This window comes from Grammomys surdaster, unplaced genomic scaffold (assembly GCF_004785775.1).
Source record: "Grammomys surdaster isolate TR1022 unplaced genomic scaffold, NIH_TR_1.0 277, whole genome shotgun sequence".
In the NCBI taxonomy this organism is placed as follows: Eukaryota; Metazoa; Chordata; class Mammalia; order Rodentia; family Muridae; genus Grammomys; species Grammomys surdaster.
The window spans coordinates 535669-551557 of NW_021604718.1; the positions used below are offsets into that span (position 1 = coordinate 535669).

The window sequence follows — 15889 nt, forward strand, 5'->3', positions numbered from 1 at the left end:
CCCACATCCCAGCACTTGGGAGGTAGGAGCAGGAGGAGCAGTTCAGGGTCGGCCTCAGCTATACAGTGAGTTCCAGGTCATTTGGGGCTATATGAGACCGTGGCTCAACGAACAAAACCCCAGACTGTTGTGGTGTGGTGTTGTTTGTTTAAACACAAAACAAAAATCTCAATTGTTCAATTTTACCAATGAAGACTCAGGAGCCAGATGCTGGGGTGAAAACCTACTGGCTCAGAGAGGGAGAAACACCCAGCTGACCTTATTATTCCACAGATGCCCTAGAAGGAAAAGCTCTCTTTCTCCGTGCTGTCTTAAATTCCCTTCAACTCAAAGTCTCTCTCTTTCCTGGGTTTTCTTATGTTCACTCCTGGTCAACTGGCTGCTTGCTCTGCCTCTTGACCAATTGTTGACTTTATTTAGCTCTTGTTTACAGGAAGCTCTCGAGTTAAAGGTGTGTGCTAGGGCTGAGCCACACCACAACAAGAAACAAGTTTTTCTAACTCACAATCCCTGGTTTCACAATGTGATCAAATATCCTGAAATGCCAAATAGCAAACTTTATCTTACATACAATTAAAGATTTAGCCAATCGAGATTGTACATGCCTGTGATCCCAGCTCTGGTAAGGCTGAGGCAGATCTTGAGATTTCAAGTTCCTAACCAGTCTGGGCTATGATGAAACATCATGACCAAAAAGCGAGTTAGCAGGGAAAGGGTTTTATTTGGCTTACACTTCCATATTGCTGTTCATCATGGAAAGTATTCAAGACAGGAATTCAAGCATGGCAGGATGCTGGAGGCAGGAGCTGATGCAGAGACCGTAGAGGGATGCTGCTTACTGGCTTGATCTCCCTAGCTTGCTCAGCCTGATTTCCTATAGAACTCAAGGCCACCAGCCCAGGGGATGGCACCACCCACAATGGACTGGGCCCTCCCCCATTGATCACTCATTGAGAAAATGCCTTACAGCTGGTTCTCATGGAGGCATTTCCTCAAGGGAGGCTCCTTCTTTAATGACTCTAGCTTGTTCAATGACACAAGACACGCCAGTACATCAACCAGTCAACTCTTTAGTTTTCGGGAATCTCTGTGATCAGGTCTTCTGTTACCTTTTTTCTTCTCCCCTCTTCCTCCTCTCTCTTTGGTTTGTTTTCCAGTATGTGTGGATGAGTGGGTGGACCTACTATGTTCCTGGCCATCCTGGAACTCAGCAGCTGACCTGGGCTGCCCTTGAACTCATAGAGATCTGCATTTGACTTTTATCGTAATCGCCTTTCTTCCCTTTTCTGTTTTTGCTTTGTTGTTGTGTTGTCGTTTTGAGACAGGGCTTCACATATTCCGGGATAGCCTCATATATCCTCTGTACCCAAGGATGACCTTGAATTTCCCATCCTCCTGCCTCACTGGTTTATTTATCATTCCTGCGTGCACACGTGAGCGTACGTGTGCGTGCAGGAGAGCACATCTATACTGAAGAGCACGAGGTCAGAGGACAGCGACGGCTCCCAGGGACTTTGAACTCCTGATTCTCGACTCCTGGGGATAGACTCCTCTTGAAAGAGGGTGAGTGGGTGAAAGAACGGCTAGACTTCCTTTGGAAAGCAGCGAAGGCGAGATTGAAAACGAGGAAGACAGTTTCAGTCGACAGTGCTTGGGAACTGACAAGCTGACCCAACTCTTTACACTGGACAGATTCCCCTCTCCAATAAGAACATTAACCCATTGACCCCAGCCCCTCCAATACCCAGATCCCTGCCTTCCCTGCCTGTGCGTGTGTGCATGTGTGTGTGCGTGTGTGTGCTGAGACAGAGACGTAATAAGATCAGATTTGCTTAAACTTTTTATCTATGTATTTTCTCCTTCCACTTTTTTTTTGAATTTTCATTTATTTTATGTGAGCACACTGTGCCTGTTTTCAGGATGAGGTCATCAGATCTCATTACAGACGGTTGTGAGCCACCATGTGGTTGCTGTGGTTGCTGGGAATTGAACTCAGGACCTCTGGGAGAACAGTCAGTGCTCTTAACCGCTGAGCCATCTCTCCAGCCTTTCTCCCACCTTTTTTTTGAAACTTTTGATTCCCCTCCCTCCATCCCTCCATGCCTTCTCCTGCCTCCTCCTGCTCCCACCCCCACCCCAGTACTGGTATCACAGTCCCGTGGGGCTCAGCACCTACGTTTCTCGCTCCCTAAGTATGAAGTACTTCTCTAGCACTTAGTAGGTCTTCTAGACCTACTTATTCCGTGTCGCCATGGTCTCCTTCATATTTGCAGGACACTGAGGGCTTTGCCAGCTTGCTAGCACACGCCTGAAATTTTAGTATCTGGGAGACTCTCAGGAAGATGGTGGGTGCGGAACCAGCATGGCCGGGGATGAGCCCGAGGACAGCCTGAAGCGTAAAGACGTATTTTTTAAAAAATTAATAAACCAAGAAGAGTGAGTGAGGGCTGTGACGGAGAGGCAGCCGCTAAACAGTGAGCAGTAAAAAAGGGACATTCACAACGCCCTGGCTGCCATCGTCAGCACTGCAGAAACAAAGCAGACCAGGCAAGCCCGGGCAGCCTCGGCTCCTAGTTCCAGGCCGGCTTCCCTTTGTTACTCCCACGGCACACGGAGCTTGGACTTCACCTCCCATCCCTCAGCACTACACCCTCTCACGCTAGCAGCTGTTTCGTGACTCTATAAATGTTACAAACTTCCTTGAAAGAGCATCAGGTGCACTTGCAGGAGCAGCAACCTTTGCGATCAGATAGCAAGGAAGCTCCAGGAGGGCGGAACCTGGATAATTACTCATGCCAAATGTAACCCCTGGCCCGTGGTGAAGAATCACTGGGTTCGATGCTGGACGGGCTCGAACTCCGGTCTCAGCAATGTCCTTACGTTCTAACCACGACACACCCAGTCAGGCATGGCACTTATTCAAGATGTGTTTGGTACACAGCTCTCTCAGGAGCCAGCCCTGTGCCAGGCACTGGGAACAGCATTGAGGAAGACATGTCCTTGTCTACAAGGACCTCCAACATTTAAAGATGAGGAGAAAGGACTTCATAGTGAGATGTAGAAGAGCGAGAGGAAAAAGCTGAGGCTATATCCCTGAGGCAGCTGCAGCAGGTCTTCTTGGGTTGACGACCAAGGCCCTTGTTTCCCACAGGGCACAGGGGCCAGTAAATGTGACTGTCACAAGTCACACTGCAGGTCCAGGACGATGGCTCAACAGGTAAAGGCACCTGCTGCCCAGCTTGATGACTTGAGTTTGATTCCTGGGACCACATGGTTGAAGAAGAGATCTGATCCCCGAAACGTGCACGCGCGCGGGCGCACGTGCACACACACACACACACACACACACACAGAGAGAGAGAGAGAAAGAGAGACAGAGAGAGACAGAGAGAGACAGAGAGACAGAGAGAGACAGACAGAGACAGAGAATATAATTTTTTTTTTTTTTTGGTTTTTCGAGACAGAGTTTCTCTGTGTAGTTCTGGCTGTCCTGGAACTCACTCTGTAGACCAGGCTGGCCTCGAACTCAGAAATCCGCCTGCCTCTGCCTCCCAAGTGCTGGGATTAAAGGTGTGCGCCACCACCGCCCAGCCAGAGAATATAATTAACTCTTGGATTATGCCTACCTATAATGTCATGGTGGAAAGTAGATGGCTCTAGTTGTACCCCCCACTTAGGTCAGGGCAGACCTGACTTAAACAGGGAGGGAGGATCAAGGATGGTCTGGGAAGAATAACTAGCTACTCCCTCTGGCCTTTAGGGATCTCATTAATATGGAAATCTCTCGAGGGTCTGAGGCCTGTAGTCATGCCCTCTACCTGTGGAGGGGCTGGTAGGGGCGTTGCCCTATGTGACTGACCAGGCACAGATCAATGGTGTGTCCGGGGCCTGGGGTCTGGGGGCGAGGTCAAACACCTGCTGTTGCCCCATTGAGGTCCGAGGTTCAAGGCCTGTGCCACACCAGAAACCAAACCATCCCTCCAGCAAGCAGGAGCTTGCTTAGTTGGAGACCATGCTGAGCTATAGAGAGTGAGAGCCTGTCTTAATCAAAACAAAGCCTTTGGGACAACCCTGCTGTTTGGAAATGCCATCCATGAACAGAAGGGAGTCCCAGGGAAGCTCTTATCCAATAGGAGCTGACAGAGACTGGTATAAGGCAGTAGCCACTGGTCACAGCACCACGGGGGGTAGTGACTTATTAAATGTGGGGCCAATGGAGGCGTCAGTGGTTCACACGCTGCAGCTATGATGGAAGAGGAGATTGTATTAGTCACTTCTGTGTCACCGTGACAGTGTCTGACACAAACAACCGAAGGAAGGAAGACTTCTTTTGGCTTAGGTTTCGGAGGGGTCTCGACAGCATGATAGGGATGGCTCGGTGAAGTAGTTCAGTCGGAAGCTGTTTACATCCAGGGAGGACAGCAAGCAGAGAGCATAGAGTGACCCACTTTCCAGGAAGGTCCCACCTGTGAGAGGCTCAACAGTCTCCCAGAATTAGGGGCCCAGCTGGGAAGCAAGCATCAGAGACACTCACAAGGGGACAATCTAGACTTAATCCATTCTAGAGAGTGATACAAGGGTGTAAAGAACAGCGATCTCAGTGGACAGCCCAGGCTTGGGATGAGGAGTGTAGAAATGGAAGCTAACTTCGTGGGATCTAGAATCTCAGATGTCTTGTCTGGGAGAACAAGGACCACTAGTCAGAGAAAACATGATGAAAAGCGGGTTTAGAAGGCTTTGGACAAGTTACCTGATCTGCCCGAACTTTTATTATCATGTTAACAGTAATTCAGCCCTTAGGGTTTCTTTGGGAATGATGTAATGTAGGTGGCCTCCAGGTAGACAGCAGATGCTCAATTAACACTTCAGACACTAGTAATGATGCTTGCTACTATGTCAAGCGCTCCGCTTTGGCCTGCTACATCAGGGACTATGATCCTCTCTGTAGGGCAATGTGTGTGTGTGTGTGGGGGGGGGTGAAGCTCACCCATGAGAAAATGGCAGAGCCGAGTTCAGCCCACAATCCATGCTCCTGACCACCTCACCACACCTGCTATCCCTGGGACCTAGAACTTGAACTCAAGGGAGGGAGGGAGGGATGGTTGGATGGATGGATGGATAGATGGATGGAGTGGGCAGATGTGAACAGTTTTATTTGGAAGAATGTCTCCATGACTTGATCTGGAGGGAGGAGCGTATGGTCTTTGTCTTGGTTGTTCCTCTTCCTCTGGTCCTGGGGTCCTTGAGGTTGAAACACAGAATCACATTCTCAAGTATTAAGATCCCGGACAACCTCCATGGTCTCGGCCTGCTGAGAATGGCAACCAAGTCTGATCCCGGTCTGGCTTTTGGTCAGCAGATGGTAGCACCAGGACCTACCAGAGGCGGGAGTCACCCACAGGCCTGCTGTGCCCAGGTCCGTAGACACAGCATCAGGAGAACAAGGGGGTCGTCGGAGGCTAATTTTCTGGTCCTGGATCCAGTTTCTCTTCCTGAGAGGCCAAAGCCAGGATGGGAATCTCATCTCCACCGTTGAGGGACTTCTGTTCGCTGCTGCTGTTGGCGGAGAGGGTTCTGTTGCCTTGGGAACCCCAGCGGGTCAGGCGCTTTAGAGAGGAGTCCCGACGGGCGAGTGGAGGGGGCTGGAAGCCCGTGAAGGAGCTGCTGGTGGTGGGACGCTTATCTGGGAGAGAGAAGAGAGAGAGAGAGAAAGGGGGAAACTGAGTCAGATTGGGAGAGTTGAGGGTGGTGCCTAGGCCCTGGGAGAGGGGAGACCTTTGATCTTCAGTTCCACCTCTGTAACCCCAGGAGATCTGGCTGCTTCCCTTTCTCCTTCCCAAGCCAAGGAAGGCTCACCTCCTGGCTCGATCGGATGCATGAGCCTGTTCATTTGGACATTCCAGTGTTTCACGTTGGTGCTGGCCTGGCGCAACTTCCTCTGGGCAGCCTGTGGGCCAAGGTGGTGGGAGTGGGTCAGAACTACCATCCATGGTGGTGGAGGCTGCTGGCATGGTCAGGGTCAGAGGGCCTGAGAATCTGATCACAGCTACCCATCCTCTCCCTAGGAAGTCCCGTGAGGCTGGGCATGGCGGTGTGTGCCTGTCACGCTAGCACTTGGGATGTAGAGGCGCGGAGGTCAAGGCCTGGGCTACATAAGTTAGAGGCCAGGGTGGGCTACAGGAGATCCTGCCTCAACAAGGGTGGATGCTGGGAATTGAACTCCAGTCCTCAGGAAGAGCAGCGTGTGCTTTCTGAACCTATTACTTCAGCCCCAGTAAGAGCTTTTTAGATAGTGTATGTAGCTGTCTGGCCTGAACTAATTCTGTAGACCAGGCTGGCCTAGAACTCAACCAATGTACCCTTGCCTCTGCCTCCTGTGTGTTGAGATTATAGACCTGGGCCACCACATGCAGCAAAGGCTTTAAAAAACTGTGTTTAATTTTATTTATTTATTTATTTATTTATTTTGGTTTTTCGAGACAGGGTTTCTCTGTGTAGTCTTGGTTGTCCTGGAACTCACTCTGTAGACCAGGCTGGCCTCGAACTCAGAAATCCGCCTGCCTCTGCCTCCCAAGTGCTGGGATCAAAGGCATGTGCCACCACCGCCCGGCTGATTTCCTTTTATGAGACAAGGTCTCATGTATTCAGACTCACTGGCATCAAACTCGAGATGTAGCTAATGATGGTCTTGAACTTCTGATCCTTCTCAATTCTACTCTTGAGTACTGCGCTTACAGCCCCAGTGCCTGACACAGAGAGCGCTGGGAAATGAACTCTGGGCTCTCTGCATGTTAGACAAACACTCTCCCAACGGAGCCACAGTCCCAGTTCCTAAAAGCATAATGATATCATTGGTGGGCCCAGAGAGATGGCTCAGTGGTAAAGACCACTGTCTGCTCTTCCAGAGGCCCTGAGTTCAATTCCCAGCAACCACATGGTGGCTCACAACCATCTGTAACGGGATCCGATGTCCTCCTCTGGCATGCAGGTGTGCACGCAGGTAGAGCATTCATACATTAAATAAATAGAAATTTTAAAATGACTTTAAAAAAAAAATACATCACTGGGCTGAAGAGATGGCTCAGCAGTTAAAAGCACTGGCTGCTTTTAGAGGACCAGGGTTGGACTCTCAGCACCCTATATGGTGGCTCACAATTGTAACTCCAGACCCAGGGCATCCAATAATCAACACCTTCTGGCCTCTGTGCACACTGTTCACACATGGTACACAGACACTCATGCAAAGCACACATACACATAAATTTGAAAAAGTTTTAAAAGAGATTAAAAAAAAAAATCCAAAACCAAACAACAACAAAACCAACCTAGAGCCTTTTCTACAGGCATCCAAGCTCCAGGGAGTGTTTAGGAGGCGGGGAATTCTGCCCAGGTTAATAATACTATTGGCAAACACAGTCACGTGTGTGTTCAGTATTTAGATACTAAATACCACGCATGAGCTTGTTGTGGTAATGAGTTATCTGCTTCCTCTCCCAGATGACAGACTTTGGACAGAGAGGTGACAGGTAGCCGAGCTCTGTGGTTGGTGCAATGACATACAGGCTTTCTCAGCTTCTACAGGTTCTCACCTCCACATCCTCGTCCGCCCTCTGCCGGTTCTGCCGCACTTCTTCCAGCTGCTGCTGGGCCTGCTGCAGCGAACGGCTCTGCAGCGCCATCTCCTGCTGTAGCTCCTCCTTCTCCTGCTGCGCTCGCTCGATGTAGCGCTCTTGCTCCTCCTTCAGATCCATCAGCTGCTTCAGCTTCTCCTCCTCCTCCTCCAGCAGCCTGCCAGAGTACACAGGGACATCTCAGAGCCGAGGAGGGAGAGTCTGCGCCGGCGCTGGCAGGAAAGGTTCCCTGGCCACCGTGCCTACCTGGTCTGGGCGAGGCGCACCGCCTCCTCGTCCCGCCTAGCTTTCACCTCCAGCTGCAGAGCTTCCTGCAGCCGCTCCTGCATCTCCTCCAGTTCCGCGATGCGCTGCCGTTGCCGGGCAGCCTCTTCCTTCTTCAGCTCCATTTCAGCCTGCATAGAGGCCCGGGCCTGTGGGGAGCACAGAACCGGTCAGTGGGACACCGGAGGAGAAAGATAAGCTACTGCCTCCCCCTAAACCTCCAAACGTGGCTCTGCCTGGCTGTGTGTATGGAGAGTCTTTAGTTGGGGTTTCCTTATCTGACCTGTTCAAGACCCTGAATCCTCAGTTTATTCTTGCACCGGCCTTGGAAAGAATAATTAGACGCTTGCTGGGGCTGGAGCTCCGCAGCAGAGGGCTTGCCTACTGTGCCCACGGCCCTGTGTTTGCTATCCAGCCTCACACAAAACAACACCAGTTATAATTACATGTAATTAAACATCATAATATGTTATGTTACAATAAACCAACATATTAAATGGAGGTAATCCCTTCCTAGTTCCTACCCTAACAATTATAATATCATTATGGAGGGTGTTAGGGACTGCAATTATTACAATAACCAAAAGTTATTGAACTCTTCTATTTTTTTCTGAGACCAAGTTGCTCTGTGTAGCCTTGGCTGTCCTGGAACTCACTCTGTAGACCAGGCTGACCTGGACCTCAAAGAGATTCTCCTGTCTCTGCCTCCCGAGAGCTGGGAATAAAAGCACATGCCACCACTGCCCAGCTTTTATTATTATTATTATTATTATTATAGTTTTCTTTTTTTTTTTTTATTTTTTTTTTGGTTTTTCGAGACAGGGTTTTTCTGTATAGCCCGGGCTGTCCTGGAACTCACTCTGTAGACCAGGCTGGCCTCAAACTCAGAAATCCGCCTGCCTCTGCCTCCCGAGTGCTGGGATTAAAGGCGTGCGCCACCACCGCCCGGCTATAGTTTTCATTAGTTCCTGTCCATGGGTGTTTTGGCTGCATATAAGTCTTGCACCACAGGAGAACACTACCCACAGAAGTAAGAAGAGGATGTGGAGATCCACTGGCTGGCTATGAGATCTCATGTGGGTGTACAGACTGAAGCTGGGTCCTCTGAAAAAGCAGCCAGTGGTCCTAACTGCGGAGCTATTCATTCTAGACCTACTTTGTTTTTTGAGACAGGATCTCTGGTAGTCCAGGCTGGCCTCAAACTCACTAAGTAGCAAGGATGCCCTTGAACTCCTGCTTTTCCTGCCTCCACACCTGCCTGGCTTTAGTAAACTCCTTATATCTGTTCCTTCACAGAACCCTCATCCCATTTCCACTAACAGAGATCTAGTTACTGATAAGGAGAGACTCAGTGCGTGTCTGAGCTCATACAGGTTTTAAGGCGGAGGTGTAATGGGTATACATGCTACAGCATGCCTGTGGCGGGTCAGAGGACAACGTTGTGGAGCCGGTTCCTTCTGCCCATCTTTCCGGGGTTCCAGGAACGGAATTCAGGACGCTAGGTATGGGTGGCAAACACCTTTACTCTCTGAGCCAGCTCTAGAATTGAGTTTTCCCAATTTAAATGAAAGTCAATTGTTTCTGCACGTCTACTCTGTCCTTCACATGCGTCCCATCTTAGGGTCCCCAAACTGCTTTTGTTAAAACTTAGTTCAAATCTAGATTGCTATTATTCCATATTATCTGCAGTCACGAGGTCTTAAGCAGCTTCTTCTTCGGCCCAAGTCCTGGCCCCAGGTCATATTCTACCAGGGGTTTTCCCTAGCCTCTACCTCCTGTTTCTGCCCCACCCCACCACCCGTTAGGCCACGCCCACAGCATCCAGGCCCTACTCCAATCTATTCCTCTAAGGGCCCCTTAGGCCCCGCCTTCAGCATCTTTCATCCTTCAGCCAATGGGCTCCACCCTATTTAGGCCCCTCCCATAGCATCCTCCAGACGTAGACTACACCCTGCAACTAAGCTACGTCCTGTACCGAGGTCCAGCCCTGCTCTTCCTGTCACGCCCCTATCATGACCCGGTCCCCAACCCTTTCCATGCCACGCCCCCAGCATCCTCCCGCCCACAGGCCCCGCCCTCTGGACCAGCCTGACCTGCTCCGCCTCCCGCAGCTGGCCCTCCAGAGCTTGCTGCAGCTCTCGGTGCTGGCTACGGCGGCGCTCCTCCTCCTCCTGCAGCAGCCGCTCGGCCTGCCGCTGAGCCTCCTGCAGCAGCTCCAGCTCCTGCAGCTTCCTCTCCTTCTCCTCCTGCAGCTGCTGCAGCCGCAGCAGCTCCTCCTCCTTGGCTGCCCGGCGCCGCTCGCGCTGCTCCCGCTGCTCCCGCCGCTTCTGTTTCAGGTCCTTGTGCAGAGACGTCTTCCCTTCCGCCTGAAGCCGGATCGCGGTCTGGATGGCTACGGGCAGAGCCGGATGGAGTCAGCCCGGGCCCAGGACACTACCGCAAAGGGGCTCCAAGGGTCACTCCGGTGGATCGACCCCAGGCCCAGCTAGACCCAGGCCGGCACTCACCGGCCGTCCACTCCTGGCGCTGGCGCGTGTCTGAGGCGCTCATCTCATATGTGCGGCTGGCAGTCTTGACACAGAACATGCAGCGCTTTCCTTCGCGGTCCGGAAGCACCTAGGAGATGGCCCAGGCAAAGTGACTTCCCTGAGATAGGAGCCACATCTACCCCAGCGATGCCCCAGCTCCAGCGTCCTCCTCCTCCAGAGAAGGCTGACCACCTTCTCTGAGACCTTTCCCACCCTGCCAGGAGTATGCATGGTCTGGGACGGATGGTTAGTTACGTGGTGCGTGCGAGCCATTTTCATCTCGGTATCTCTCCACAAGGTTTAGTCCATAGTACATGCCTGAACATGTGTGCCTGGGGCCTCAGTACCTACAATGGCTGATGTCCACCTGGTCTCTTAAACGCCACTCGTTCTTCCCGGGTTTAGAGAAACTGATAATACAGGGGTGTGTCCGATGTCCTTGCTCTCACTAGCTGTCTGCACTAGTGTTCTGTCTGTCTGTCTCTCCCCACCACCACCACCCCAGCCATGGTTTCTTTGTGTACCCTGGCTGTCCTGGACAAGCTCTGTAGATCAGACTGGCATCACTCTCCCTCTGCCTCTTCTTCCCAAGTGCTGGGATTAAAGGTGTGTGCCACAAGGTGCCCAGCTGTGCACTGGTGTTTTCCATATAACATGTACCTACCGTCATATACTCCTGTCAGGCCTTACTTCATAGAGAAAGACACTGGCTCTGAGATACCTGGAGGCTTACCCAACACCTGTTTCCTTACGCCTCAGGAAGGGACGATGCCTTGGTAACTATTTTCTCTCGAGACAAGGTTTTGCTGTGTAGCCCAAGTTGGCCTTCTATCTCAAAAGTCTTCTCTGCCTCAGTCTCTAAAGTGCTAAGAGCCCTTAATAAATTTTTAATGTAATGACAACAAGCATAGGTGTAGAAAAACTGTAACACTTAGATCCTGGTGATGAGACAGACTATTGGGTAACGTTGAGACTTTGGCATTTCCTCAAAAGCTAGAATTATCATATGGCCCAGTGATGCTACTCCTCTCTAAGTATGTACCAAAGAGAAATGAAAATATATCCACTAGATGGGCTGGAGAGATGGCTCAGCGGTTAATGGCACTGACTGCTCTTTCGGAGGTTCTGAGTTCAAATCCCAGCAACCACATGGTGGCTCACAACCATCTGTAATGGGATCTGATGCCCTTTTCTGGTGTGTCTGAAGACAGCTACAGTGTACTTATACATAATAAATAAATCTTAAGAAAAGAAGAAAGAAAGAGAGAGAGAGAGAGAGAGAGAGAGAGAGAGACACAGAATGAGAATATATTCCACTAGAAATATATCTAGTGCCAGGGGCCTGGCTGGTTCAGCTGTTAAGAGTGCTTGCTTGCTGCTCTTCAGAGGATTTGGTTTGGCTCCCTGCACCTACATGGCTGCTCACAAATACTTTGAATTCCAGTTCCAGGAAGTCTGACTTCCTCTCTTCACCTTCTCAGGTTCGTGAACACATATGGTGCACATACCTACCCTGAGGCACACATACACATAAAATTCAATAAAAAGTAATAATCTAACCCAGTGCCAGCTGTGAGTTACTTTTGGAGCTACTAGCCAATGAGGAACCAGAGACCCTCAAACATTACAGGCTGTTGGAATCGCTCTTCGGAACCTGACAGGAAGATCAACCCAGTTGCTGAAGGACTCAATGCTTGTGTCTTAGAACATGGCAAAATCAAGCTAGGATGAACCTGGAAGCTTTATTTTTACTAACTCGCTTCCATCATACTAGAGGTGCGTGATACCGGAGAACAGCAAGCCATCATCAGCCAGACTCAGCTCTGAAGCCTTGGGCTTCAATAATGACCACGCCCACTGGCGCCATAGTGGCTCGAACATGGGAGTAACCAATTATTCTCTGCTTAGATCAAAGTTGCACTTTAAAGGATGAAACCCATTCTTGACACCATTATTTAGCTACCGAAGCCTACGTGTAGGGGCGGTGCTGATGCGAAGGTCCTGTTCTCTAATTGGTTCTTGATCTGTCAGTAAAGCCATGGGCCAATTGCTGGGCAGAAGGGAATAGGCGGGATTTCCGAGTCTCTGGAAGCAAGGAGACAGAAGCAAGGGAGGAGAGTTTGGCTATGTTTCTGATGGAGAAAAGTTGACTAGGCACCTTTGTGAGATCTCAAAATGGAGTGGCCACACAGGCCGCTCCTACAGGCGGGTGGTCGGGGCGTTTAGCAGGGCTAGATGAGCAACTAACGTTTAGGGCAGGTACGAGGTGAGGAACTAAGAGTATTGATAAAGGCAAGCTAGCCATGGGAGTGTAATTGTGAACAGCAGTTGTGCCAAGAAGGCAAGTTGAAAATGAACAACTGTGTCTGTGTCTTTTATCCGTGGATTCAAGGGAGGCTCGGTTGGGGCTGATAGCGCGGCCGTTCCTGGAGCTTAGGAAGGGTAGCAAAATCTACGTTCAACATCTACACAGGTCCTAAGCCCCAGAGGAAAACCCAAAATAATCATGCTACTAAATCCACAGGATATGAATGAAACTGGATCCTGATGACTTATGGGTATTCCCTAGGCTTGGAAGCTTCTGTCATCAGAAGATGGTGTTTAACACATTGATCCACAACTGGCCAGAAAGCAGAGTGTAAGAGAGCACAGACCACTGAGCCCTAAAGGGATATATAAACTGCAGACTCCCTCCCAAGGTTCAGGGATCACTTCCAAAAAGGGTGGAAAACCAGTAAGAGCCAGAGGTAGCTGGTGACTACAAGGAACCATTATATTCTGGACAGGGCAGGGCAGCCGCATGAATGAGCTCACGCCAGTTTTGACAGCATTCACAAAGCCAGTGCAAGCCCAAGCCAGACCAAATCCCAGCAAGGAGAAGGGAGTTGGGCACACTATCCCACTCCAGGCACCTGTGCTACTGGCAATTGTTAGTTGCTGGGAGAGGAAGGTTGCTTTTCTCTAAGAGTGTAGCACTTAGTAAGACACAAATTATCTTGAAAGACTAAAAAAACATACAAAGTTGGGTGGGGAGAGGAGAGGGGTAAACTGAGGAAGAGTTAGGGAATGAGAGGTGAATACAATCAGAACAAGCTGTATGAAATTCTCAGCTATAAAAAGATCTTGGTTCAGTCCCTAGAGTCTGTGTCTGAAGCTGGGTGTGATGTCATCAAAGCTGGATATGATGTCATCGAAGCCGTGTGCGACATCATCAAAGCTGGGTATGATGGTACACGCTTTTATACTAGCACCGAGGTAGTGGAGACAGGCAGATGCCAGAGCTTGGTGGCCACCAGCCTACCTTACATGGCAAGGTCTGTGCCAGTGAGGGACTCTGTCTCAAAACCAAACAAACTAAGGTTGGGAGAGGTGGGTGGTCATTCAATCGGAAAGTGCTTGTGGTGTAAGCATACGTCCCTGAGTCCTAGCCCAGCATCAAGGAAACAGCCAAGCATGATACATGATAAAGCATGCTATAATCCTGTGCTGAGAGGTAGAGAGAAGAGTCCCAGGGTTTCCTTGGCAACCAGCCTATCTAAATCAATGAGCCCCATGTCCCAGTGTGAGAGAGACTATCAAAAGCAAATGGCTCCTGAAGGAATTACATCATAGGATGGCTTCTGGCCTCCATATACAAATGTGCATGTGCACGGAACACAGACACACGTGCACACATGTGCATACGTGTGCGCACACACACACAAAGAGAAAAGAGAACAAACCAAAGCAGGTATCTCTTGAGGAATGACACCCTAGTGTAAACTTTGGTACATATATATATATATCCAGGTACACCTACAGGAACATGTGTACACAGACACACAGACACACACGATCCCAGCATTTAAGAGGAAGACGTAAAAGAAGGAATTGAAGATCAGGGTTGACTATATAAGTTCAACACCGTATTAGACTACAAGAAACCCTGTGTCAAAGGGAAAGGAAAAAGGCACTGGAAAGATTGCGGGTAAGCGTTAGGTCTGAGTCACGCCCTCTGAAATCTCTATTGAAGTCTGATAATCCACTCGTGGCTTCTGCATCTGGTCGGTGGTTTTTTCTAGTCTTTTTTTAAGTGCTGGCACTGGGCTGGTATGGTGGAGCACCTGTCTTGTCATGCAGGAGGCCCCACGTTTGACCACTTACACTACGAAAGGAAAATAAAAGTGTCCACGTGGACGAGCGGCCTTGGGGCAGCCAGGTGGGTCTGAGCTTCCTTAACCTACTCTAAGTGGGGACATCATGGCGGTATTCCCCTTTTCTTCTCTGGTCTTGTTCCTGACCCCCTGTCCGCACGCATTCTGTGCCCTCACCTCCACACAGCAGTGAGCATCCAGGGGGATGGTGCCTCGTTTCTCCTTGCATTCTTCACTCCCAAAGTAGCAGAGGCAGCTGGGCTGCAGCTGGAACCAGCGCTCGGCCCAGTTCCTCCTCAGGTGGCCTCGTTTCCACAGATAGCCCTGTGGCCAGAGACGAGTCAGCGAGAGGCCTCCCAGGTCTCCATCACCCCATCTGCTCCCGAGGGTCCCCTCCAGAGCTCCTGGCTTGCCTGACCTGTTTCAGGACGTCTTGGATGAGCTCCTGGTAGACTTCTTGGATGGCCATGCTGAGGGAGTCCCGTCCCACACCCCGCAAGCAGCGGCCTGAGTTGAAAAGCTCCAGAAACTGCCAGACGCTGAGCCCCCCGGAGGTCTGGGTCGACTGGGCATCCTGGGTCAGCAGTTCCTCCAGCTCGCCCAGGCCCATCTCCAAACTCATACTGCCTAGAAGCTTCTTCAGCAGATACTCAACCTGGAAGAAACGAGGCCAGGTGATGTCAGCAGCGACTCCAGGGCAAGGGGCGAGGGCATGGGGAGGCCACGCCCAGGTGGAGGCCACGCCCAGGTGGAAGCTAGGAGAGAGTTTTTTTGAGGGGTCCCACAGCCCAGACATCCTCCGTCTTCCCCATCCTAAGACCACCTCCTGTCTGCTAGTAACTAAAAGTAGGGTCATGCTGGGCTTGTGTGGCACACGTCCCTGCACTTGATTGAGATGCAGAGGTGGGCAGACCTCTGTGAGGGTTTTTTGTGGGGTTTTCTTTTGGATTTTCTTTTTTTCTTTTTCTTTTCTTTTTTTCTTTTTTCTTTTTTTCTTTTTTTTTTTTGAGACAGGGTTTCTCTGTGTAGCTCTGGCTGTTCTGGAACTCGTTCTGTAGATCAGGCTGACCTCAAACTCAGAAATCTACCTGTCTCTGCCTCCCAAATGCTGGGGTTAGAGGTGTGTCCTTTCATGGTCTAGATCTCTGTAAGTTTGAGGTAAGCCTGTTCTATATAGTATGGCCTGGTATAAATAAAATAAAATATTGGGTCAGATGGCACTTGAAAGGCCAGACAGAGTGGCAAATCACAGCATCAGAAATGGTATAAGAACCTTCCTACCTGGCCAGGGTGGTGGTGGTAGTGATGGTGGTGATGGTGATGGTGGACACCT

The 15889-nt window shown here is 50.3% G+C and overlaps 1 protein-coding gene across 1 annotated transcript in view; it reads right to left on the minus strand.

Annotated features, from left to right (window-relative positions):
• Nucleotides 1-4742: 4742 nt before the first annotated feature.
• Nucleotides 4743-15889, minus strand: part of Def6 (DEF6 guanine nucleotide exchange factor) — a 21475-nt gene continuing 10328 nt past the window's right edge. The window contains exons 4-11 of the mRNA XM_028777098.1: nucleotides 14975-15211; nucleotides 14734-14880; nucleotides 10403-10511; nucleotides 9989-10287; nucleotides 7878-8044; nucleotides 7590-7788; nucleotides 5857-5947; nucleotides 4743-5683 (exon numbers count right to left, since the gene is read on the minus strand). Of these exons, the coding sequence (XP_028632931.1) occupies nucleotides 5460-5683; nucleotides 5857-5947; nucleotides 7590-7788; nucleotides 7878-8044; nucleotides 9989-10287; nucleotides 10403-10511; nucleotides 14734-14880; nucleotides 14975-15211 (1473 nt within the window). The 3' untranslated portion in view covers nucleotides 4743-5459. The remainder of the gene's footprint in view (nucleotides 5684-5856; nucleotides 5948-7589; nucleotides 7789-7877; nucleotides 8045-9988; nucleotides 10288-10402; nucleotides 10512-14733; nucleotides 14881-14974; nucleotides 15212-15889) is intronic.